General features: G+C 46.0%; 1 protein-coding gene across 3 annotated transcripts in view; it reads right to left on the bottom strand.

Annotated features, from left to right (window-relative positions):
* Nucleotides 1-18,536, bottom strand: part of LOC132959498 (FERM and PDZ domain-containing protein 4-like) — a 56,196-nt gene that overhangs the window by 4,418 nt on the left and 33,242 nt on the right. For all 3 annotated transcript variants that reach the window (XM_061032546.1, XM_061032547.1, XM_061032549.1), the window contains exons 2-15: nt 14,297-14,419; nt 9,700-9,851; nt 8,550-8,652; nt 7,873-7,918; nt 7,308-7,412; nt 6,985-7,092; nt 5,987-6,118; nt 4,332-4,451; nt 3,812-3,948; nt 3,030-3,156; nt 1,957-2,046; nt 1,666-1,848; nt 1,410-1,548; nt 95-1,114 (exon numbers count right to left, since the gene is read on the bottom strand). In XM_061032546.1, coding sequence (XP_060888529.1) covers nt 95-1,114; nt 1,410-1,548; nt 1,666-1,848; nt 1,957-2,046; nt 3,030-3,156; nt 3,812-3,948; nt 4,332-4,451; nt 5,987-6,118; nt 6,985-7,092; nt 7,308-7,412; nt 7,873-7,918; nt 8,550-8,652; nt 9,700-9,851; nt 14,297-14,419 — 2,585 coding nt within the window. The remainder of the gene's footprint in view (nt 1-94; nt 1,115-1,409; nt 1,549-1,665; nt 1,849-1,956; nt 2,047-3,029; nt 3,157-3,811; nt 3,949-4,331; nt 4,452-5,986; nt 6,119-6,984; nt 7,093-7,307; nt 7,413-7,872; nt 7,919-8,549; nt 8,653-9,699; nt 9,852-14,296; nt 14,420-18,536) is intronic.

The raw sequence follows: 18,536 nt of genomic DNA, 5'->3' as shown, positions 1-18,536 counted from the left end.
GATAAGAGATACAAAGTAAAGATTAAAATCATCAACAGTTTAATGTGCACCATAAATAACACATTTTCTGTCATTGCACTGATATTGAACGGACCTTGATTATTACTGTTGGGTGGCGGTGGCGGTGGCGGCCTCTGCTCAGACACGGACAAAGCCTCGAGTGCCTGCAGCGTATGCATGACCGCATTCTCCAGCCGCCTCTCCCCTCCTCCGCTCTCCTCCCCCTCCTCATCGGTTGGAACGGCGTCGATCAACGACACCGGGATGTCGTCGTTCCCGCGCGCGCTCAGCGGCCTCCCCTCGGGCATCGCGTCCTCGTCCGAACTGTCCCGAAAGCCCGGCGGTGGCGCCGCTATCGCGAGGTTGAGCGTCTGCAGCAGCGTGTCGTCCTCGTCCTCGTCCACGCCGTCGTCTCCCTCGGGGGGAGGCAGCGCCGTGAGGTCGATGATGTCATCGGTGGAGCCCGACATTTTCAGGAAGGTGGCCTTGCCGGCCGCCGTTGCCACGCCTCCTCCTTGGCCGCCGCCATTTTCACCGCCGCCTCCTCTCTCGTCACCGACAGGCGTCCCCCCCGTGGAGTCCTCCTCGCAGGACGCGTCGTCGTCGTCCTCCGCGTCATCCGTCGTGTCCCTATAAAATAAATCCCTCAGCACCGGCTCCTCGGCCCCTTCTTCGCTTATAATGTTACTGTAGACGTGAGTCAGCCCGCTGAACTGAAACGGCACCCTGTCCTGACCCCGGAAGTCTGAATGATTGTGCATGTAGGGCTGCCTGTGTTCGGGCTCCTCGGGGCTCTCCAACAGTCTTTCATAGCCCGAGTTCTTCGGCTTGTTCAAGGGCGGGTCCCCCCCGAAAATAAACGACACTTTGGCGCTCCGAGGCGAGTCTTGAGTTCTGTGTCTGGTGGCGGGCGGAAGAGGAGGCGGCACAGGACTCCTCCTCTCCCGAGGGTCTCTGTCGGGGTTTTGGGGCTCGTGGAAATACGGAGAGACGCTGTTCTCTCTCTGCCCGTTGTCGGAATATCGGGAGTCCCTGTTGTAGACCTCTCCCTGGATCGGCTCCTCGTTGTAGCCCAAAGACGTGCTGTACGGCCACTCCAGGACACGATCCTGACCTGCACACGGCAGCAACACACTCTCATTACTTTACAGGTTTTACACATTTAAGCTGATGAAACTTTGACAACTTTGGAGTGCTCTACATCGAGCCTTTTGAGGTTTCATGCTACATCAATTTTTAAGCAATATAATCCAGCTTCTCTTCTACACTGAGTGGATTTATTCTATGCTTTCATCACTATTTCCAGTGCATACACCTAGCCCACACACACACACACACACACACACACACACACACACACACACACACACACACACACACATACATACACACAGCTATAAATAACTTACTTGGATCCTCCCCTCCAGAGCTGTTACTGTGTGGCACGCTGAAGATGGATCTCCTTGCGTCCACCAGGAGGCGATAGTAGCCCGCTGTTAAACAGGCCAGGTTCATTGCATCACTGGAATCCATGATGAGCGTGATGGGCTGTGACAAAACAGAAAGAGAGGAAGAAAAAGAAGAAGAAGAAGAGGGAGATTAAAACCCCCCGCCCAAAAAAATAAGAACGGCAGACATGTGAAGAGTAAAAGAATGCTTGCTCACCCTGACGTCCAGGACATGCAGCTCCAGTCGGACGTTGGTCTCGTCCTCGGTGAGGATCTCGATGCGGTTGACGTGGCTGAAATCAGCCAGCAGGGCCACGAGGTTGGTCCGGGCGTTGATGACATGACTGATGCCATAACGCGGACCCACTAGCAGGGTCACGTCCGTCTGCTTCTCCCCTTGCTGGACAGAGTTGTGGGAATGCACATGAAAGTTAAAAAAAAACGACTTCTTCAGTATACTCAAAAGGAAGTGGTGCCTCTTTTCGTCCTCGTCCTGATTATTTCTTACCAACAGTATGGACTTGAACTCCCTCCCTCCGTACAGTCTGAGCTCACTGAGGTACCTCAGGTAATGCACCTTGGCCTGCAAAGCGGTCAGCTGCGCGGAGAGAGAAGGGAAATACAATCAGAAAGCATTCCAAACGATTTCACTTCAGCCTGCAGCCTGCACGGACGCATTTGTCTTCTAATGTCAGGATGTGAAAGTACTCGCACGCCATTTGGAACGGAAGGTGCGTCTTGGCTAAAGACGGAGAGGATGGACTTTACTCATAATTAGGGACACATTTTAGTGTTGGAGAAACAAAGTAAAGAGTGCGGCTAGTTCTCGGTATGCTCCTGTGATATTTCATAGCCTCGGAAACAAAAGGCTAATGAAACGTCTAACCTCATCTTTGCTTTAAAAAAATCATCTTGTCTTTTATGAATATTGTGCTCAGTATTATTTCGGCTGAGTGATATCTTCTCGACTGCATGCAGCTGTTCTGTAAATTAAGTCAGGCATGGAGGGATGCTAATCTGCCAGGTGATGATGATAAATGGAGCCCAAATGTTCAGCTTCAATAACTTGGACCTGGTGCGGATAGCCTAGCGGTTATGACACACTCTCCATGTATGGAGGCTATAGTCCTCGGTGGGTTCAAATCCGACCTCGGCCCTTTGCTGCATGTCTTCCCCCCCCCCCGCTCGCTCCTCACAACACTTCCTGTCTCTCTTCAGCTGTCCACCCTGATGGTGCGAGGCGACCAGCACTAATGATCATCCAAAACTTCTGCAGGAAGAGCTGAAAAAGTTCATCTGACGTCAGGTCAACGGTGTGTGACCGGAACATGCTTGTGTGTGAATAACAATCTCTTCTTATGCAAACACTTTGACAAGCCGTTTAGTCCGTTGTCCTCATTAGCATTCAAGGCCTCGCTTGAAGAAGGGTCTTAGGTTGACAAGGGTGAGAAGGTTGTGCACGGCGGCGATGCTATTTTGGGATATTGCATCAGAACACAGACAAGGCAGCGTGTTTGTGCGCATGTGTGTGTGTCAGAAGTTTATTAACAAGGGCGAGGAAAGACAAAGAGAGCCGCTTACTTTTTTCCCCGGAGGCACGAGGTTCTGGTTGGTTTTGAGGATGTGCGTCAGAGCTTTCTTGATGTTCTTCTCTTTCATGCTGGACAGCACGACGGGAGGCAGGAACAGCGGCAGACCCCACTCCTTTCTGTAGAAGGGGGGGAAGATTGATTTCAGGTCGAACAGAAACCTCTCAAACAACAAAAAAAAAGGTGCTTTCACCAGCTCTGGAATGAGTGGAGTGCTTTGCAGTCAATAGCGAGAAATTGGCCGCCGTTTACTCTGAGACAAGCTGTCAGTTACAGAACACTTCCTGTGGAAATGACACAGAATATGGTCCACATGCAAGTTTGATTGCACTCTAGGAATGTCTAATAAGACTCTAGAGCAGGGAGGCAAGTCCACTTTGTAGCATGGTCATTCAGGTCTTTTTATCATTATGTCATGTGGAGGAAATAAAGCCTTTATTTAAGGGACAGGACAGGGGATAGAGTGGGGAAAGGCAAAGGAGCCACAGGCCGGATTCTAACCCTGACTGTAACCTCCCCAGAAATACTCTGTAAAAAAAAGCTCCATTTCTTTCTGGTCTTCCATCATGTCAGTTGGAGGTAAGTACTGAAAAAGTCATCAATTGCGATCGTGGAAACATTCCAAGCCTGTGTGTAACGTGACAGAAAAATGGGCGCTGTGGAAAAATGGTCTATTGGTCTCGGCTGCACTTCGGACCGACATTACAGATCATATCTGCAGTGTGAAAAAAAAAAAACCCTGAACTGCATACAGTAAGATACATTTATACTTACTGGATGTATTTGAGTGACACCTTCTGACTCTGCCTGGTCGTCATGGTGAGGATGTACATCTGCAGGGCGGCCAATCGCAGCGCAGCGTCGTACTTCAGCTCGGGGCCGAACCGCTCCAAGACCACATCGTTACAGCTCTGCGAGGACGAGTGAAAGAAGACGGCGTGAGAATCCCCGTGTCAGTTCCGTGAGCTTTCTGAAGCGGGCGTCGGGGAATTGTGGCAGCCATTTTTTTTCCCCACTGAGCTAGGATAAGTTGTTCACAGCCTTTGTGACTTTGACTCCTTTAAAGGGCGGCGGCTTCCTGTCACTTATGAAAGACTCGGGAGCACAAAACAGTGAACCCTGACAGGAGAAGATGATTAGCTTTGCTTCTCGCAGGCTGTTCCACTAAGCTAATTATTGAAGAAGGCCCACTGGGGAGTAGTAAGAGTGGGTTTATCGGAGGCGTGAACAGGACTCACTCTGCAGCCTTCTGAGTGACCGACAGAGTTAGTTTGAGGACTTCCTGTCTGCTCACCTGTACATAGAGGTATTCAAACGCCACGGCGTCTCTCCGCAGCAGCTCCACGGGGTCCCGGGGCACGAAGCTGACTCTGAAGAAACACTTCATCTTGTCACAGCCGGGCCTCTGAGTCACCTGGGGACACACGAGGCAGGCAGGGAGGGAGGGAGAACGAGAGAAAAGGGAAGGGAAAGAGGGAAGAAAGGGAATCGATTGCAAGGTGACAGATGAAGAGAGAAGGCGTTGACTGCATGCTGAGGTTAAGAGAAAGAAAGTGACGGAACAAACTATGATCTGTTAAATAAAAAGGTATGGCTGAAGACACTCACGTTAATAAAGACAGTAGATAAAGTGAGCTATCTGAGGAGATAGTAGACACAGCAGCAAAAGAGAAGAAGTATCGGCCAATAGCATTAACATTAGTGATAGTAGTTAGACTGGAGGAGAAGGCATTCAAATAGAGCCCGACCGATAAATCTGCCAGCCGATAATATCGGCCGATATTAACATATTGAGTAACTATCGGCATCGGCTTATTTTATCTCGATAACCGTGATAGTACTAGATTTATTAACCAGGCGAAAAGCATTTTATTTGAGTTTCATTGTATTAAACTAGCGGTTCTCTTTCTCCAGCAGAGGGCGCTATATGTATTACAACAAGCATTATCACCCTCCAGAGTGTCAAGCGCACGTGTGCAGTTACTTTCCTTCTGTCTTCATTACATCTTTTACAGAAGATTTTTGAAAACTGAATTTGAGGGATCAATGCATTAAATGTGTATATCTATACCTCTCTATATCAAACATAGAGAAAGATATTGGCCGATATATCGGTATCTGATTTTTTTTTTTCTTCCCTGATATCGGTATCGGCCCTAAAGGTCACAAATCAGTCGGGCCCTACATGTGAATACTAAAAGTAAAGCAGAAGTCGCGCTAGTTTTCAAAGGAGGAAACGTGGATGAAAAGCAGAAGCAGCAGGATAAGCCAAATCGGTTGGCTGGTTAATAGAATTTGTACGAGCAGAAGTTTAAAGGAAGAGAAGTGAAAAAGAGGCATTCGTTTGAAACTTTCAAACACAACTGCATTGAGGCACGGTGAAATATTAACGAGTACGCACACATGAATAAATAAAAGAAAGTCATGCATTCCAAATCTGATTTTTTATTACTTTGTAACCTTGAATTCAGCAGTGGTACCCAGAGAAAAAAAAAAAGCTTGCTTACGGTGATGCCAAAATATCGGCATCGGCCTTTAAATATCGATTCTAAATAATTTCATTAGCGAGCGCAGAAAAGGAGACGGAGTGTGTGTTCTGTGTCTTCTCTTATGCACCTGTTACCAACTGTGACACTGGTGTGTGTTACAGTAGAGAATATGCTTTATAAAGCGTGTCAACACTCATCTGACACAGTGGGTGCCACGCGCCTGATCCCCACATCTCAAGCGCCTGGCGTGAATATTAAAACCGTCCTCTTGTGATCCTGCAAACCTCATTAGAATGGCGTGTGTGTGTGTGGCGTTCAGGTGTGTGTGTGCGCGCGTGGAGGAGAATAGGTGTAATGCGAGCTGTCGCCCCTGCTGTGCTGCGACTGATAAATGGCGATGGGGTCCACATGCTGCTTGAATACTGAGCAGGAATGCGTGTGTGCAAGATTTTGCCCTCACCTGAGTTAGCATCTCCTGTTCGTGCAGGAGGAGCAGCTTGCTTCCGGAGCCTTCCTCCCTCTGCTCCAGCACCAGGGAGAAGTGCTCGATGCATTTGATTGACAGCTTCTCTTGCAGGGTCAGGATCACGTCCTGGAGTAAACACACCAACATGAAATCACTTCGTCAGAACAACATGCATGATGTGACGCAGGTGTTTGCACAAACCGCAGATTTGACTGCGCAAATAAAAAAAGCTAAACATTGTTCCAAGGAGAATGTTTGCCCTCCTCTTTTTTGGTTTTCAAACAACCATCTGTCAAGTTATTTCCCAGCTCTGCGATGCTCTTCTGTCTCCTTTGTGCGCTGTATTTTCAGAATAAAAGTCTAAAAATCACAGTGGGAGTCATGACATGTGCGCACCGGCAAAATTTAATTCCCACCACCTCGCGTGTGCAAGTGAATCCGAATCGTTCTAAATTGAGAGGCATGCCGCGCCCCCGTCTCTCCATATAAGGACATCTGATTGGTGTATCAAGACGAGAGGATGGATGAAGTAAGTTAGCATAGCATCAACTATAAATATACTCGATTACATTTTATACTAAGAGCAAAGCAGGGTGGTAAGTACACTCCTCATGCATCATGTTTTGACTCTCTACCGCCCTCTAAAGGTTCAGATTAACATCACATGATTTATCAGCTCAACACTTGTTAAGTTATCATCACTGCAAAGCGAAAAAAAAAAGAGAGTGACTGTGCTCTCTTCCTTCTTTAACTGCACGCTGGAGAGAAGGAGAACAGCTCCTCGCCTGACTAAACGAGGTGCTCATATAAATGGAAATCAAAAAGTGATAGAATTTCATGGTGTGTGTGTGTGTGTGTGTGTGTGTGTGTGTGTGTGTGTGCGCCTCGAGATACGGTAATTTGCAGTCTAAATGAATTTATCCCTTTGTAATTATAGATGCAGCGCAGACGGCTAACTTTGACGAGCGTGCCTTCAGGGTACACACACACACCTTGATAGAGGTGCTGCTGTCGAAGCGGAAAGACTTGGTCTGCCCGTTCTCCAGGTAGACCTTGAGGACATTTGGCATGAACAGAAGAGCGTTGTCCTTCACCGGGTTCTGGAAAAAATAAAATATTAAAAAAAAGATATGATGAATGTTGTGTTCATTGAAACAGAAGAGAAAGAGTTTAAACATTTCCATTGTTGTGTGGAGAAGTGACAGCCATCTGGCACCGCCTATATAGGTCATATGTACGTGTGTGTATGTGTGTGTGTGTGTGTGTGTGTGTGTGTGTGTGTGTGTGTGTGTGTGTGTGTGTGTGTGGAACTCACTGGAACCTGGCCGTTTATAATGACCTCCTCTGCAAAGCGCACTTTGACCGGATTGGACTTGAGCATGGCTTTTTTGGCTGCGCTGATGAACGCTGATTTAGGGGACTAAGAGAGGCAGCCGTCCAAGAAGAGGAACAGACAGAGAGAGAGAGAGAGAGAGAGAGAGAGACGGAGAGAGAAAGCGAGGTAGAGAGAAAAAGGACCATCATGAATATTACACATTCTAGCACAAATGGAAGAGCAATACGTTATCATCACTGCAACCAAACATTCCTTAAAACTCAGGGAAACTAATTTGGTGAGGAGAAATTCAACCCCGAGGCGCCTGGATAGCTTTGCGGTTATGTCGAGGATCCAGTCCTTGATCCAGTCCCTTTTTTCGATATTTACACACCACAATAAAACCCTTAAATAAGATATCTACATCTTGTTTCTAACGCTGAAGAAATTGTGAATTATTTGAGCAAAAATACTCCCCAAAAAAAAAAATTCTGCCTGTGTTTTGAATAAATGGGATGATAAGTGGAGATTTTTTTTACAGGCCTTCACAGGCTTCCGTACTCACAGGATACGGTTGGATGACAGTCAACACGATGGATTCTTTGCAGCTCCTGAAGCGAGAAGACCGACAGAGAGTCGTCAGAATCGTCAGAAAACAACAATCAGTGGCAGATCATTAAAAAAAAAAAAGCAGGAACTTGATTAGCATTGGCTGAAATTAAACGAGATGCCTCTGGCAATCAGCACTTACAAGAGGATGCAGTAAAAACACACACACACAGATACACACTCATTAGTTTCTGGTTTAGAGGATATGACAGTATTTCAAGAAAAAAAACAAATCTGTGTGCATTGGAATCTTCACAGCTGTGTTGACGTAGCGTTACGCATACGGGAGTGAAGCATGACTCACACTTACCAAGCAGTTCATTCAAATTAGTTTTGGTAAAATCATTGGAAATGAATTTAAAAATTAGCAAGTTAATGATGAAGACTTGGTTTCATTGTGACGTTATCCCAATTCAGACTGCAGTTTCAAGCCGCCACATTTACGCCCCTATGACCTTTCGACCCCCTCTGTGTAGCAGAGGTGCTGCTTGTCAACAAGACCCTTGGGGGGGCCCCAAGGGATGACATACTTTAAACCCCAGCAGTGGCTTAAAATGTGAAAAATGTTGTGCGATTGCTCTGAATTCAAAGAGCTTCCCCTTCCCCTTAAGGTTTTTTTTTTTTTGTCATCACCTCACGAGGTCGATGACTCGCTCTCTCTGGGCCGAGCTGACGGGCTCATCGTTGATCAAGATGATCTCGTCGCCTGGCAGCAGCTTCCCCTCTGACGGACCACCTACACGCACACACACACACACACACACACACGCAAACAGGCTGTAGTTGTAGTTGCAGTAAAAACAGGTTGCTTAGATTGTCTGTGAATGAATCAGTGCAGACACCGCTAAACATATTCTATAAATGTGTCGCGCGTCCTTTGTGTTGTGTGCACATCTCCTGCTTCATGTAACGAGTGTTAGTGTTGATAAATCTGCCGCGTCCTCGAGCACATCTATTCATTTCCTCGGCCGGCGACTCTGAATAGAATACTCATCAGCTCCAACTGTCTGCTCGGGGATTCACAGACGATTGATTATGGAGACGCCTGATCACTGCGTGTGTTTGTGCGGTAACTGGAGCTGACAGCTGATAGGAGTATGTGTGCGCAGCAATTTGGAAATCAGACAAAAACAAACAATAAAGAACAGCATTAATTTAGCTTGTTACCCCCCCCCCCCCAGCAGACTGCATGGTTTCCTTTTAAACAATCATTACAGCACCTGTCACTGATCAGCGCCAGCTTCAAGAAGTAAGTCTGTATATAAATATGGACAAGAAGACAGCTGCCCAAAAGTGAAGCCAAAACATTTTTTTTGTTGTTGTTTTTTTTCTTTGTTTTGCGAGACTCGAGATGTTTTCCGGGTTGGGGAAGTGGATGTGTTTCACTCAGCCGATGACAGCATGCGGGTGAGTTTGGGAGTGGGTACAATTTGTGGATGTAGCAGGAAACGAAGGGAGATAAAAAAAATAATCCTAGTGTGGCCGAACGCCGAGCGGATGAAGCTCAAACTTTGGGTTGGGCTTTTCGGGAATTTAAGGAGCGTTTCGAGATGAAGAGCGGTGGCGAAGTTGGCCTGCTCTCTGTTGGTCAGGCAGGTGCCAAATAGCCGCAGTTAGCTTGTGCTAGCTAGCTAGCAAATGTAATATTCTCAGGTAGCTTGCATCAACTTCGCTTTTGTACAACAGGAGGAGGCGTAGACATGTTGTCCATCTTCATATAAAGTCATAGATTATATAGCTACATATATAGACACTGCTACAGACAGCAGCGCTTAAAGCCCACCTGGAGTGACAGAGCGGACCACCACCGGTTTCTCACTGCCCGCCACGAAGCCGAAACCCAGGACTGGATCCCGTCTCATCTCGATCAGACGAGGGGCGGGAGGGACCCCATCCAGGTGAACCTCCTCCAGGGAGCTGCTGGTGGACACTTGGCTGGAGAGACAGGAGAAGAGGAACATGGTGACCAAGTTTGAAATGACTACCCCTCGTCATAAATCTGCACGAAGTAACAGAAATAAAAGAAGGACACTGATGGTAGCTGCTGATAACCTGCTTCTTGTCTGGACAAAAAAAACGATCCACAGCACATTACAATTCAATCACTGCATCAATTCCGACAGTCGAAATACGTTTCAGCCCAGTGAGGAAAGGTTACACTTAGTATGATTGAATGCGGCTCTTCAATCAGCTGTGTATAAATCCGAGTCTTGGCTCGGGCTTCTTCTTTGGTACAACTTTTTTATGCTTAAGAGTCACTAATAAAAAACAGAGAACAGGATCCTGCACTCAGAGAAAGGCCCATGATTTGTGATTAGGAACCGATTTTCCTCAAAGAAAAGACTGCAGGCTTACTTGCATAAAAAAGTTTACTGATCATTAAATCAAGTCAAAAGTATGCATCTTTAATGTGGAAAGTCAAGGCAAGCGGGACTTGTGGTAGTCAACAGAGGGGGCAGACTTGATGGAAAGGGGGAGGGAAGGCAAAGTTTGGGGGCTTTGACTGCTTGAGCTGTGAGCGAGGGTAAGCCAGGAGGCCCACGTCGGACGATGTAAGGGGCTGAGGAGGTCGGTTATGTACAGGGGAGCCAAGCCAAGCCAATCAGGGGCCTTAAAAACATACAGCGCAACATTAGCATTGATTGTGGAGCGTATTGGGAGCCAGTCAAAGGACGCCGGGACATTTGCTCTCTCGTCTTGGCCCGAGTCAGTCCAGCGTTCTGGACCAGCTGCAGGCGGGACAGTTATGATTGGCTTACCACGGTATAAAAGGAGTCACAGTAGTCAAGCAGGTAGGAGATGGACCGCATTATCTCCAAACCAACGCATTGATGACAAAAAGAAGAGCTTCGAGTAGTTGTAAAAAGAAAGTCATGGATGCCAATGTATGCAAGAGGCAGTCACAAGACTGAATATTGGTGAAATCGTCCTTTTCTTTGCCTTATTGCAAGTCATCCAGGATGAGAGCACCACATAAAATGTAAATGTCCCACATTAAATGAAAGCTTCCCGCTCGCCGGGCCTCAGAACGCCCGTCTCGACCGGGACACCGAGAATGCAGAGTGCCTGTTAATTAAGAGGTGATACGCTTTCAGTGGGGTTAACTCATTCTCTCTCCCCGTCTCTTATTTCCGAGGCCCCGACCCTCTTTCGCAGCTTAAAAGGCTCCCTTGGCAGCCATTGCTTCCTCTCTGCACATTAAGTTCAGTACGGAGTGTCTATTGTTACCTGGCTAAACTCCATTGCACCTTCATCTATGCGGTGGAGCAAATGCATCCCTGTGTAATCCATCCCGACCTTCACATAGCCATGGATCATTTGTTTGCAGAACCATTTGGATATTATTCTATATAGTAGTGTTGTTTCCAGATTCTGCATATTGAAATGTCTGCAGTCATTACAACACATATTCAAACTTGCGGCTTTGCCTAAATCTGCCCTGATGAACAAAACATGTTCCAACTGTCTGGGCTTGCGACTGTATATCGCAAAACCAATCCAGGATCAAACGCAATCTCTTGACCGCCCCTTCCGTCGCATTTCCCCTTTTGCACTCTCTCGTTCTCACACACATGATGTGCATATGGCGCAGAAAAACCTCAAACTAAATCTGCCTGTAATGAAGCGTGTTCCAATATGCAGGCTCATCGTACTTGTCAGGGCCGCTGGAGTTTAATCCCCACAGGAGGGCAGAGGGTGTCAGGGGGTCAGTGGAAAGCTGAATACTAAAAGGTCAAATCCCGGTATTGGAGCTTCTCGCGGGTGAATGGGAATAGCAGGCGGACAAATTCAACTCACAGGGATGTTTCAGACTTGTATAATTTAACCGTAAAAGCACTGAAGTACTGACAAAAGGCAGAAGACTATACCTGAAAATGTAATCAAAGAAAAGTTGGCTTAAGTGAAACAGAGGCCTCTGTTTGTCTGGTTTAATTACTGCCAAGATCAGGTTTTAAAATGACATTTTTATGGAGCTTCAAAGGACTTCAATGGATTATTACCATAAGTCAAAAAGATGTAATTCAGTCTAGGACAAAGGGTTGCACATTAGAGTTACATAACAAGCTTAAAGAAACGGGCTAACCTTGGCTACCCGGCACCATGAACTTCTATCGCACAAACAAGGAACTATGGGTGTCATTAAGACTGAGATTCTGAGATTTTGATTTGGAACCTGCGGTAGATGTTCAGAATTAAACAGAAAGACAGAATGATGGCAATGACGGATTTTGAAGGGTCTTTGCGAAAAAAACGTGACCACATTGTGAAACATTTTGCTTTGTCCGGTCTGGACCAGTGGATGCGTTTTTCCCTTTAGCGCCATTTGGTCAAAAATGGGCTTAAATGACTTCTAAAACTTCAAAACCATGAGAACCTTTTTTCATAAGTGGGGGGAGCCCAGATGTTAGTATTGACACTTATCATCTCCTGCCTGGACTACTGCAACTAAAAATAATCCGATACTGATAGTCACTTGATGTGCTCATATCGGCCGATATTATCGGCTGGCTGATAAATCGGTCGGGTTTTACTTGCAACAACAACCCAGCTTCATGGATCACAGGGATTTAAAAGTCAGACACTTGAGTGGGGGGAAGTATTCTCAAACTTTCCACCTCATGTCTTGCAGCGGACAGCAGAGCTACCTGTCCAGTGTAGTTAACTCAATCATGGGCTTTACTCACTCCCACTCTTTTATCTTTCTCGTTTCTGTCTTGCAGAAATCCAATTGTGATACTCGATCTGTGTCACCTCCTGTAAAGCCAGCAGCTTTTCTCTGAGAACAAAGACACATAACCAGAGCTGTCTGCCTTGTCATATTAGACTCCCACATCATATGGCGAGGAAGCGGGGAAGGGGGGGAAGGGGGAAAGGGGGGAGTGGCAAGGATGAGGAGGAGAGGGATGCATGCTTTAAGTGTATTGAATCGTCAGCATTTTCTTCTCCAAATTACGAAGAGTCAACGCAAGATGACTGGGCGACACGGCTCATCAAAATAAGGCAACATTTCTAAAACTAACAGTGGACACATTTTCAGATAGTTAACTCAAGTTCCCAGGCATTCAGTCGGCCAACATTTCATCCACAAAGTTCTGCTAGAATGAGAAACGAAGCCAGGAATCAACAAAAGTCAAGTCAAACTAAATAACTGAAGACTAACAACCCTATTTATACTGACAGATTCAGATTCTACACGATGCCAGAGTCATATTGCATTTCATTCTGTATGCCGAGCCCATCATAGCAGTCCAACAAAAAAGGATATGCATGTTTACCTGCTGGATGTTTCTACCTGCAGGACAAATAAACTCACAACAAGTCCCGGCCCTGCACGCACAGGGAGAATGCAAAAATTGGCTGAGCGATGGCTACATTTTTGTGCAACTGAGGAAGAGACCGACACCGACAACACTTCTTACAAAGACTGGATGTTTTCTTCAGGTAAGATACATTTGAAATTCAGGGAAGAGACACATTTAAAAACTCTAAAAACTAGATGTGAACCAGCAGAACTTTTAAACCTGCATTAGCACATTTACTGCAAGAGGCTGATGTGGATGAAATCTCAAACTTACAATTGATAGTGTCCCTTTTTTTTAAAACATTGTAAAAGGACTCTTTCAGATCGCGTGTCATACCTTATCCCATTCATTCACCGCCGACGAAGCTGTGGGGGAAATTTGGGGGTTAAGTATCACGCCCAAGGACACGTCATGAAAATTGCTGCAGGAGCTGGGGATCGAACCCTCGACCTTCCAAGTTGGGAAAGGGCCGACGTCAGTCAGCGCAAGTCTCCGTTCGTTCGTTTGGAAGTTTATTTGCACCCAGCAAACCAAAGACTTTGGTAAAATCCAAGGACAGAGAATTTGGATGAACTCAGATGAGCTCAGCTTCATTAATCCCCCATTGGGTTTATTCGCTTGTGACAGCTCACAGGAAGAGGAAACATGACAATGAAAAGGAGGACAAGAAATCGAGAAACATGAGAGGCAAAAATAATTTAAAGACGGAAATATATGTAAGAAAATGAATTCAAAATAAGCAACAGCAATATAGGGCTACAAAGTACCATGGGATGGTGGTCAATTGGCAATTAGCTGGTTGGCTGGTAGGGGTTGTTCTAGCTGTGTGTCAGGAGGCTTAAGGTCGCCCTCACCTTTGCTAGGTTGAGCGCCAAAAGTAACTTTGAGACAGCATTTCCAATATGGCAACCGCCATTGATGGGCTTCAAATGTCCGCTTCAGAAACCGACGGGTGACGTCACTGAGACTACGTCCATGTTTATACAGTCTGTGGTCTCACGATCACAAATGTAGTGAGCTTAACTGTGCTTTTATTTCACAACCTGCTTGAAGTCTGAGCATGCTGGTGCTACTTACCTGGTGAGGCAGTCCCGTCCCTCCCTGCTGCTGTTCATGCTGTCCCAGCTATACGGAGGCCCCTGAAGGCCACTCCAGGAGCCCGGGCCCGGGGGCGGCCAGCCGGACATTTTGTTCTTATGGCTGCAACAGAAAGAATCGGTACATTAGCTTCTTGGTCAGTATGCTGGGGACACAGCAGCACCTGTATCTGTCTTTTGTCAAGCATAGTCCTTTAAGAGAAAAGAATCAAAGGGGGATTTGTAAGCCCTTCTTTCTCTCTTTGGGTGAAAATGTTCAGGTTTGTAGTCCAATTAGAGACACTTCTTGTCTCGCGGTGTGTGGCTTATAGCACTGCTTAGTGCAATCAAGCACAGTCAAACAGCAGTCTGGAGATGGCCAATCAATGGATGCATGTGTGTGGCTCTGCAAAATGTAGTGCATGCATGAATGGATAAAATGACATTCCTGCACTAGAGAGTGAGATAGAGAGAGGAGGTAGGAGTCTGAAATATTAAATTAAAGTCCTCCCTGTGATAAATATTCAGCACACCATCCTCCTTTATCTCCCATAACTCTCCACAGAAATCATCACACCTGCGATAAAAAAGATCATCAAGCCAGAAAAAAATGCAAATTTCCATCCCACTTGCCGTAAAACCCTCCAGGACGACTTCACCGTTCTGACCCCCCCCTCCCCCCCCCCCCCCAGCTCTGTTCTGACCCCCCACCTCTGTGATGCACGGAATACGGCAACAAACGGAAAGATCGATCGCGTTTCACAAAAATTCACACATTGGCGTTGTGCACTGCTCAGCACATTCTGCGCAAGAGGTCACATAATCGCAAGTGAGGCTCTCGTGCGTTAACATTAAGGGCCCCCGGAATGACGAGTTTCTAAAAATAGAAGGAAAGGCGTACTAGATGAGGACGTCGTCGCCGTAATAGTCCAGATCGATCCCCATGTCGTGCTGCTGATGGGTGGAATTCATCAGGCGGTTATGTCGTAGCGTGCAGTGTGGAGAAAAATCTAAGTATCCTCATTTAAAAAGTGCGCTAAAAGCTCTGCTCAGAACTTTACTGCTCCCATTAACACCAGAAGCAAATTCAAAGTCATCCCTCTGAGCCGACAGAGCAAATTCCAACACTCGTTGACTTTTTTGAACGCGACTCCTCTAGATTCTGTCCGCGCGCTCCAGCCAGACGCTTGTTTTTTTATTTCTGCTCATCTTCAGCCATCCGAAAAGAAAAACAACTCCTCCGCCGCCACTTCGGAATCCCAATCAGAGGCCGCGGCATGCGAGATCTCCACACATTCATCTGCGTTTGTCATTGTGCCGCAGCCGAGAGCAAGCTTTTCGGGTCCAAACTGAGCTAAACTGGCGTGGCCTCGCCTCCTTTATCCCATAATCCCTCTCATCACAGAGCAAACAAATCCACGCTGTGTGTGTGTGTGTGTGTGTGTGTGAGTAAGGATGAGTATTTTATGTGAGTGTATTACAGATAGGGGGAGAAAATGAGAGGGTAGACAGCGGCGTGTGCGACTGTGCATGCAGTGTGTGTGTGTGTGTGTGTGTGTGTGTGTGTGTGGAGTAAGAGGATTTTCAGAGATGTGTATAGACACCGCGGCATCACACAGAGCAGGAAGTGGGAAGTGGAAACTGACGCCTGGAGTTCACCTGGATTGAACAGAATTCAGAATTCACTTCTGCCGTCCTCTTACAAAAAAACAACAACATTTATTTATGTTTGAAAGAGACAGAAAACGTTACGTGATGAAAGGTAAAGATCATCACATATTTCCACGAGACTGCTTTGCTATTTGGTAGGATAAAAATAAAGTACATCCTCACAGAGCTGTGAAGTACAGGCGCTTTCAATACTTCTTATTCCTTTTTAGTGTCAAGATTAATCAGCTCACAAATTCAATTACACAAGCAAACACTGAAATGTCTACTGCCGAAAAAATTACGGTTTTGATGGGTTCCTAATTATTAGAGGCTTTTCCCCCAGAAAAGCTCGGTTTGCTTTGTGTTGTGAGGTTAAGCATTTAATCTGAAGTGCAAATAATTATGAGACATTGATCAGATTGAAGAAAAGAATTGAAAACACACCAAAGGCAACCCAAAGAGCAAAGCACCCAGAGGAGTCTTCTGAGTGCATGTATTTGGATTCCAGGTATGTCGATTGGAAACAGATCAAACATGGGGAAGCAGGGGGGGGGGGGAGGCCTCGTGTCAACACTGCAAGTTTGTGCTGCATCAATAACACGGGGTAGTTCATCCAGGAGGCGACTTTTCATGACGGTAGGAGTTACATAGCAACACAACTTTCTGTTCATATTTGAAGACAAAAATACTAAAGGGAGGAAAACAGGAGAGAAACCAGAAAGAAGGCTGAAGCCATCTGAGCAAAGGAACGAGGATGGGGTGTTCGTGCTTTCTGAATGGTAAAAAAATAGCTAGAATGGATGTGTTGCCTTCAAACAGATTCCAGTTGAGGCTTCATTTCCGATAGTCACTGGATGTACTAATATCGGCCGATGTTATCGGCTGGCCAATTTATCGGTCGGAATCTCTCTCTGAACCCTGAGTGTTGACTGAAGAAACAGTGTCGCTAAGCTAAGCAACATGAGCGCCATTGTCCCCCAAATTCTATTTCAATCCATCCAACATTGGGCAGTGATGAACTGAGTGATCAACATGCAGCTAGAAAACAGAAACCATATGTGGAAAAAGCCTGATTTCTAATTCTTTGCAATACATGGAAACATAAATAACCATCCACAACTTTTTGGAGATGCTCTTTGTCAGTTTTGTTGGTGCTTCTTTGTGTTTTTTTTACTGCATCATATATCATACTTCTTCAAAACAGAGTGCAGAGAATCCGGCTGGTTTAAAATTCCCAACTCGATGACTGCACACAGCCCCAAACACTCAGCTCTGGGTGCATGTCAACAAACGTTTCATTTCTCATTTACCGCGGCTTTGACTCGGATAGTTACTGTCCAGTGAGGTAATCCATCACAGGGTTCAGCTGAGGTTACATCCATAGTAGCAGAGGCAAAGAAGCCCAACATGTAAAAAATCCATCCGAGTGGATTACACTCCCTGTTCCGCTGATATTTATCAGACGTCGATGGCGGCTTTCATAGAGAATTCTGAAACTCAACAGCCAACGGGAACATGAATTAATGCGATGATAACTGTAGATGGGGGGGATGTTAAATGGATGGATTACCAGTTCAACATATTCCAGTAAGTGCGGAAATGAATGCGTGTGTGTGTACGATTGGAAAACGTATTATTAAATCCACAAAGATACCATCGTTTCTATATTTCAAAAGTTAAAATTTGCAGCTTGCCTTGGTTTTTATATCTTTCTACGCTGATGATATTGTTGTTTATTTAACTGTTGCTTGGGCATAACAACACATTTAAAGACAACCGCCCTTGGATTTGGGACTTTGTGTTGGCCATTTTTTAAATTCCCTCAATTCTTTTTGCATGTTCTCCAAATGGCTGTATGTTTCATGTCTTCCGCCCAGACTTACAAGCCCCCCGCCCAGCCAATATGTGACTAATGTTTGGTTGGGAGCCATTAGTCGGCTTCTGTCTGGGCTGTCTCCTCAAAGGAGTATTGGGAGCGTAGAGGAGAGGGATCTGGGGGCATTTGGGCGTTGACCTTTATTGGCACACATTTACAATTCAGAATTTTAATTGTCCTGTTAACAAGAGAGGGGAGAGTTTCAAAGACCCTGCCTCAGAATTCAGGAAGACTTTTTCCACCAATGCTGAAGCTACTGGGAGGACGTTCGACCTTCCTTTTCTGTATCCAGACTGACTGAATTTGAACAAACTGCATGAAAAGAGCCCTCCTTACATGCTTTAGCTGACATTATGATAATGTTTGCGACAGCCAGTAGCATTCAACCAAACTCCCCGAGCCAACTCTTGCCACTTTACACTCTACAGAACAACTGGGGTAATTTAAGCGCAATTCAATGGGAGATGTTCTTTCCCCCCCTCTGTCTTATAAAAGCTCAGCTGCTGAGTGATGTGGACCCACTTCAGCATACAAGGACATGTAGGTTAAGTGGTGGGAGGGGCAGTGGGAAATATACATAGAAAATGTAAATCAGGGTTTGGGTCACTTCCTTCTTCAGTTTATTCAATTTAACATGTCAGCTGAGTCCGTGATAAAGAGAGAAGTGTTCACTTATAAGTCACTCCTTTATAGACTGATATAATGACTTATAAGT

This window comes from Labrus mixtus, chromosome 24 (genome assembly GCF_963584025.1).
Source record: "Labrus mixtus chromosome 24, fLabMix1.1, whole genome shotgun sequence".
In the NCBI taxonomy this organism is placed as follows: Eukaryota; Metazoa; Chordata; class Actinopteri; order Labriformes; family Labridae; genus Labrus; species Labrus mixtus.
The sequence above is the reverse complement of the archived record's forward strand: the minus strand, read 5'-3'. Positions and strand labels throughout refer to the sequence as shown.